The sequence below is a fragment of the Eurypyga helias genome, unplaced genomic scaffold, assembly GCF_000690775.1.
Source record: "Eurypyga helias isolate BGI_N326 unplaced genomic scaffold, ASM69077v1 scaffold19668, whole genome shotgun sequence".
NCBI lineage: Eukaryota > Metazoa > Chordata > Aves > Eurypygiformes > Eurypygidae > Eurypyga > Eurypyga helias.
The window spans coordinates 1-8,069 of record NW_010265173.1 but is presented as its reverse complement, the minus strand read 5'-3'; the positions used below and the strand labels follow the sequence as shown (position 1 = coordinate 8,069).

General features: G+C 41.4%; 1 protein-coding gene across 1 annotated transcript; it reads right to left on the bottom strand.

The window, feature by feature from the left end:
• Positions 1-1,180: 1,180 nt before the first annotated feature.
• Positions 1,181-7,472, bottom strand: APOPT1 (apoptogenic 1, mitochondrial; the record flags this gene model as incomplete). The annotated part of the gene is made up of 4 exons (XM_010156645.1): positions 1,181-1,422; positions 4,052-4,142; positions 6,164-6,227; positions 7,275-7,472. Coding segments are annotated over 4 exons (459 nt in total), but the record flags the coding sequence as incomplete, so codon positions are not given.
• Positions 7,473-8,069: the final 597 nt, after the last annotated feature.

Here is an 8,069-nt window from a genome sequence, read left to right as displayed (position 1 = left end):
ATGCTATTAGCGGCTGTTTTCATTTACCAATAACACAACAGTCAAAACCACGATTCGGTGACTGCATTAGCCCCAATGACGTTATCATCGCTCTACGAAACGGTGCGACCTGCTACTCTGTCATTAATATTTATTTCATCTTGCAAAGGAATGATTACAGTTGATACCGACAAACCTCTTTTTGCTCCAGCTGAAAAAGCCCGTCAATGAATCACGTCGTGTTTAGATATGAAAAGCAGGTCAGCGGCTACTGAGCAGAGCCTTCCCTGTAGCAGAGCTTGAGGAAAAACACGCTTCACTTCACAACATATTAACAGGATCCTCTTAGGAGGTACCGTAGCCAAAAAATTATTTCACTGTATGCACGGACAGGGAGAACATTCTGAGGAATGGAACTCCTCATGAATTACAGCTACATGGCGTTACGTTTCACGACTTCGCTTGAACCAACCTCCTTCCAATTGATGTTACACACCTTGAGGCTGGAAAAATCGCCCTCAGGTGAGTTAAGTGCCCCAGAAAAACTGGTGGGAACAGCACATTTTTGAAAAGACATGAAATGGCAGAAAGCAGTGCGTATTAGTACTAGCGTCGTTCTCCTCCATACAGCCAAGTATCAGACTCATTTCTACCAAGACTAAGCGACTGGCAATACATCCTCTTCATTGCTCGGCAACCAAAATCTGTACCAGTCCTAGGTTAGAGGAACTCGTGTCCAAGGGGGCATACTTCTTTCAATTAAAACAAAATTACCTAAGAAGATCCTATTGCAGTAGTCATTTATATGAAACTGTATCTTAAATCTTTATTACAAATAGGAAATAATCACATTGAAGAGAGAATTATTCTAAATCGATTGTATACACACTCACAAATCATACTCATTCCTTCAGCCACGTTGTATTACTCACGGATAGCTACTGCCCCAGACAGACAACTGCTGCAAAACAAGGCATTTTTATCTTTGTATACCAACATGGTCGGTGGAGAAACCATCCTCTGACCTGAGGTACAGCATACTGAATCACATCTTCTTCAGGAGCTATGACAACAGTTGTGATCCATGGATTTAATGTGAACCAGGAACAGCTTTTAAGAATTTTCTCAGTTGTGTTTTGGTTGGGCAGTATTTTAGATATCCTTGGAATAAAAGGTAAAGGAAACCTACGTAGTGAATATAAAATTAAGACCAATGGCAGCTTTTATTTACGTAGTTGAACAAACAGATCCAAGCCATTTTTACATTAGTCATTGAGATTCTGAACACCAAGTTTACAGCAGGCCCAGCTAGTGTTGCATTCTTCACGGAGCTGTGGTTAATTTCCAACACTTTTCTTTTTCCAACGAAGCCACCTCAGAGCTCTCACCAGTGCTACTTGTCCCATGAGGAATGTGATAGTAAAGTTACGTTTATACCAATCTCTAGGATTCCAAAGCCAGCAAAGCATCAGCACACAGAAAAAGAAGAGGGAGAAGGTACACAATTATATTCAAATATCCTTCGGCATTGAAAAACGACAATTCAGCGCTGACATGCATTTCCCATTCTTTGTAGCAGCACTCTTCCTGCCTAATGAGAGTTCAATAACCTACGAAAAGGTCTGTGTCACTATCCACAACAGATTACATTTGGACTAGAGGGCTACAACCGCTGAGAGCTTAGCTGTGAAGTCGTCAGGGGACGGGTAGTTTTATGACCAACTGACCCTGAAATCAGGAAAGATAAAATAATTGTAACCGTATCTCATGTTTCAGAAGTAAAGCTGATCGTCAAGCTATCTAGAAGCATTGCCTGCCCGTGCTGTGCATGTATCAGGCTGTGTGTGTTGGTTAGGGCAGAACTAGTCAACTGCAAGTGTGGGAAAAAATGAAATCACACTTAAAAGACTGACTGTATAACCCAATACAGGAAATGTTGTGTTTCTGATGCAGCACCTTTTAAAGATGACACCTTTAGTATCGCCAAAGTTAGTCTTTATATCTTTAAATAGTTTTTATGAAGCATGCATGGCTTCTGGAACCAATTCAAGACACACATCAGACAGTCTGTATCAGCCCTTTTTAACCTCTGAGAACTTGCTTCAAAGTCTTGCCCCTGCTACAAACTAAAGTAATACCCATTTCTTTCCAGTGTCTAAGAAGGATCCCTCCCCCGTTCTGTAAAATGCTGCACAAGGAGCAATAGAATATGCTTATTGTAGAACTGGCAGGGAATATTAAACAGTGTGACTTAGATCTTCTCTTCTGATCTCTGTGGGAAACCTTGCATGTACAGATCTAACATAAACCAGAGATACCAACCTCTCTGTAAGGGCAGTAGCCAAAATCGTACTGACAAGCAGCACTGAGCTACACCCTCAAATGTCATGTTGAATCAAAAGATCAGGCTAACATTGTGACTGTTTCTTTTCCCCTTTCACGTCCCATTTCCTATATCCTTCTCAATTTTTTTCCCCTAAACCAGGCTGTATTTGCAGTCTAAGCACTCTGAACTAAATATTCATGGCATCTATGCACAGTCATTGCTTCAATTTTCACTAAATTTTAGACACTTTAGCAGCCACAGCGTTCAGGCCAGCTGGCAGCGCTGTGGAAGAGCGAACAGCTGAAGGCATAACCAGATTTTTATAAATGCGACCCCTCAGAACCAGAGGGACTGCAAAAAGCTCCACTGCTTTCAGGGCTGTGCAGTTCCACTTTGAAACTATGATGCAACTGACGCTACCTGATTTCAGAAGGTAGCAACAAGAGTTAGGCACAAAGCCTCAACTCTCGTACCATGAAGACAGGACACTACCCTGGGGTCACTATCACAAGGGCATCTGGTGACCACTTAGAATCACAGAATCACTTAGAATCACTTCTAAGGTGAACTATTTGCTTTCCCACTCATCAGTTATAGGCAATTTGAACAACAATCCCCTTATAGTTATTTTTTGCTTTCCATCTTTTCGTGCTTAGGTTTATGGTGAGGTTTCCCCCCTGCCACCTCCCTACCCCCATGGGCAAGACAAGATGTGCATATTTATTTTGTTTGTCACAGTAAAATTGTTCTTACAGTGTAGTATGTTACGGTATATGCACAACACAAAGAGCCCGAAAGCACAATTTGTTACAGACCAGTTATAGTGATGGTAGAATTCTCACTCGCATCACACCATTAGGAACCCAGTAACAATTAACACCTTTGAGCCCAATAATCTTTCAATCCAAGACAGAGAAGAAACTGGAGTTGTGATTTCATATTCAGCAGGCAGTGCTACTGTAACTGGATTACGTGCTATCCCCCTCCTGCTTCCCATTCCTTCCTCATTTCTAGCCCTCTACCAAGTGTGCACAACTACTTGAAGGTCAATGTGTGCTTCCAAGTTACTCTTCCAGTTGTTTCAGATGCCCAATCCAGTCTGTCAAGTTGCTGTACCAACAGTAACGCTGAAACAATGCAAGGTAGATATTGTGAAGAGGCTCGGTGGATGTGGGCTTACCCAGTCGTAGCTGAGGTTTTACACGGGATGAGTTCAGGCCATCATTTTACTGATGGTCTGCCACACAAAAACCCCCCAAACTCAAGGCTAAACACTTCCATTTTTACTTTATGCTTGCAAAATAATAAACCCAAGAATACTAAATAGTACTCTCATTAAACAATTTTCCTTTGAGATCAAGCACATTTACTAGTCCTTATTTAACAGTCAGCTAGAACCTGTTACATAGAAATTTCAACTGGTTTACTCACGTATTTCTCAGTTTGAATCAGCAGCATGAAAAGATCTATGCCATCACAGAGAAAACCTGAGTGCCTGATCTTGTCTCCTTGAATCTCAGACATGAGATTGATCTCTCCACCAACCCAACAATAGGCAGTAGAACTCAAATGATAATGCAAATTTCTGTCAAATGCCAATAACACCATTTTAAAAAAGTTCTAGAGCGATGGTTTTAGGTGCTGTTTCACCAATTATGGAAAAAATCGTTCAAATTTTAAATTTGATCTCACGCCTTTCACTTTGACTGTAACGTATAATAGTCAACATGAACACCTTCTACGTACCTGTTATACTGCATATGCTTTCTAAAATTTTTACTTAGAAAATCCTTGTAAAAGTCAGCCATTTCTTCAGCATTCAGTGTTGCTTTTTGTCCTGAAAACAATTTTTGGCATAAGAACGTCAAGACATTTCTTTGGATTAAAACACTGGGTTCAGATGCAGGAGAGTTAAGTCTGACTCCTTGCCCCTAGGAGCTTCCTATGTAGGCCTGAACAAGTTAATATGCTTTTATCTTCCACCTTTTTAAGACTTACTTAAGGAACACAGCAGATTAAAAATATCTCAAAACTAGCATAGCTCTTAAGTCCTTATTGTTTGTGAAAGTGATAATGCGTACCAGGTCTTAGATTGTCCAGGGAACTAGTGGACCCCTACGCAAGTGTCCAAAGATCTATCCTTTCAGTATAATTAACCTCTCACGGGGCTGAGGCCTAAACAGCACCAATAGGAACACTGAGTTACTTAAGTTTCCCCCCTAAATCAAGTCAATAAGTACAGAAATAACACTACCCATGACTGACACGGTATTTTCAGATGTACATTTTTCTGTTGCTGTTGATAAATTCCAAGTAACTTACACCAAAGAATGTATGTTCCGAGATGTCAGATTTATTAACAATCTAGTAGACAATTATTTTTGAAGAAGCAAGTACAAGAGGTGACTTTGCATATGCCACTCTCATAAGCAGAATCTAAGAGGAGATGGATTCTCTCCACAGAGCATGAAAGGAAAACCTGTGGCTAAATAACAGATGCACAGTCCTGAGAACCAGCAAATACTCTCAATTCTACCAGATAATTCCTATACAAACTCTCTGGCACTTCCAGTGTTTCTAAAATGAGAGTCAAATTTGAATGTCCCAGGGGACACGGATATGATGAGGGAGATGGAACTGTGATATTAAACTTATTACTGTTCCAAAATGCATTTTAAAGCTCCTGACGCTGATCACAGAAATCTAGAAAACTAGATCAGTTCTAGTTGCCTTTATTTACAAACCTGATATATTACAATAGATTAACATACTATGGGATAAATTCACTGTAAGACTGTTGAAAGGCTGCCTACTTAACACCTATAGTTAACTTGTTTCTTCATACTGCTATCAGCTGAACTGACTGTAGATTCACTTACATTAAAAAGTCTGTTTTGTTCCAACCGTTCATGCATATTATTATTTCTCTTATTTATATACACACACACAGCTGTGTTATAGAATGCTTAATCCAACCATGCAGCCAATATAATTTTATTTCCAAGGGATGCACATGCTTACTATTTTCTCTTATTCCTAGGGTATAAAAATAAAACAACAAAAAAAACCCAAACCAAAACAGCCATATAAAAGAAGCATTTTCTAAACAACACACATCTTAATTAAAATCATTTCTCAACCACGTACTGATCACCAGTATGTGATCAAACAGAAGAGAAAAACAGTGGTCTGTGATATACAGAACATCAGAGCAGATGCTTTACTGAACTCCAACAGATCATTATTCTATGAACAAAATGTTCAGCCTCATACTACAGTGGCCAATTCATTGCTATTATGAAGGCATCTTGCTTTCAGTTTCACACCAGGAATTAGAGAGGCAACTATTTTGCAGCAACTGTGCTCAGGCAAAGACGGGCGAGCAGCTGCAGTCACCTCAGCGTTCTTCCCTCACGGAAAATTACTCTGTCCCATTGTATACACCACGGACCCGAAGCCAAAGAGTGTGAATTCATCCACCGAACCATAACATGTACTTGAGGCAAAGGCTCTGTATGTTTCACTTGGCTGATGCTGCGTTTGGAGGTGTGAAATTAAAAAAGCCCCTTCCTCTTGAAGACTATAGAATGATTGTATTTCTTGGCTAGGATTTCAGTGCATTCCCTCCAGGTGCGGGGAAGGAATTAGGGGAAGAACAGTGCAATGGATGATCTGACCCCTACATGCACAGCTCTGAAGAGCTCCTCCCACCTTTTTTGTTTCTATCACGCTCCTGAAAACACTTCTAAATCCTACCCTCAGGATTTGCTTGTGACAGAACACAAAGAGCATAAACTAACAAAATTCAAAGTTTGACAGAATTCAGAATGCATCCTAAGCTATGAAGATCTCACTAACCTGTTTCATTTCTCATTTCCAGACCCTTGGCTTTCAGTCTTGAATAAATAAATTCTTCTTTTTCCTAAAACATGTTTTTTCCATATTAGAATCTGATGTACTCGGTCCTTGAAGTTAACCATTGCTTTTAACCACGTAACAGCATAGTGCTTAATACTCTCTGGAATAACGAACAGTACTCATACTTGGAAATGTCAGCAAAACATCTTCCTGAACCCAGGGAGTTAGTTTAACACATAACTCTGTCACTTTGATCCTGCTACCTGCATGCATCAAATAATTCATGCAAGTGTTCTACTGAAACATATAAAACTTATTTGTGGAGTGAAGCGACAGCCAAGCTTCAGTACTGTCTGACAGGAACCAAACCTTCAGTTTATAAGGCAAACTATGAAGATGTGCTGTATTTCACAACTGAGAACTTCAGTACAAAGAAAAACATGCAGCCTTAAAAATTTTAAATTACTTAGATGGAAATAGAATCATTATTTGTATGTAAGTTTTCAAACTTAAAAAGCAGTTCTATGGAATTTAAAAAAAACAAGCTTTGTTTTTTCTCTCTGAGATCTTTGCAAGTTTTGGGAGGGTATGATGATCAAAGATCAACACAAATAGCGGTGAATTATTGAACTGTTACTGTTCTTCCAACAAAATTCAGTGTCTGCTAAACAACACTGAAATCAGGAAAGACAACATATGATGACTGAAGAGTCCCCACTTTCAGCCTTATTGGGATACACTACCACCACAACAGGGCACGCCCCCCATTCACCCCTGGTGACTGTATCTTACTTATGACAGCAAGAACAGCCGCTCTAGTCACAGACAGCTCTTGCCTGTAGGGTGGCTACAACTTTACGTTTTTAGTGCAAGGGAAGAAATGCAAATACCATTTTATGCCACCAAGCAGCAATACAACACTTTGGCTCTTTAGTTTTGTATGTCATTTTAAAGAAATTAATGCCAAAAAAAGTAATTTCCACAAAGGCACTGTTTGTACTAAAAGAAACGGTATCAATTACCAGCCAGTAACAGCAGGCAGAACTGAACCCTACCTTATGGGGACCAAACCCCCCGATTTTGGGTGGGAGCTGAGCGGCACCGGACTCACCTGGCGGAAGGCGCAGTTGTGCCGTGCCCAGAAGCGCTGGTCGCAGGCCTGGGCCTCCTGCCGTGCCTCCCGCAGCCGCCGCTCCAGGGGCGACTCCTCGGGGGGCACGTAGAAGATGACGGGCCGTAGGTTGGAGTGCTTGTCGGGGGGGCCAATCCAGTCGTTACGAGAGCGTGCGGGGGGGCTGAAACCCAGGCCCTTGAAAACACAGGCAGAATTCACTACAACCACTTTAGCAGCGCGTGAAGAACGTGACGATTTGAAACAGATTCCAAAACTCCACACAACCATAAAACACGCAACCAGTTCTGAAATCAGGCCCATTCATTCACACTGATGAAACCCAATGTGATGCATTTAAAATTTATTTAGAAATACACTACAGAGGTGATACCTCTGACTCTTTCCGACAGGCAAAGGTCTTTCTGACCATGACTTTTTCTCTCATGCTCTTTTTCTTTTTTAATTTTTTGTATCACTGATATTCCACTTTGTTAAAATGCTTGATGACAAGAACCAGCAAGGACATAAGCCTACCTAAGCGCCGCGTTCTCCGTGCAGCCCCGTGAACGGGCGTGTGGCTTTTCAGGCCGGGTTTAGGAAGAACTGGCTCTAAGAGCCCACGACTTACCCGCCTTTCACGCCCCGGTACTCGCACAGCGCGGCCGGGCCCGCCTGCTATTTACAAACACCGGGGGCGTTGGAAAACACATAAACCACTAGAAGACACGGAAAACCCGGGTTTTAACCGGGACGCACCCGCCCAGCGACGCCGAGAGTTATGGCGGGGTGCCC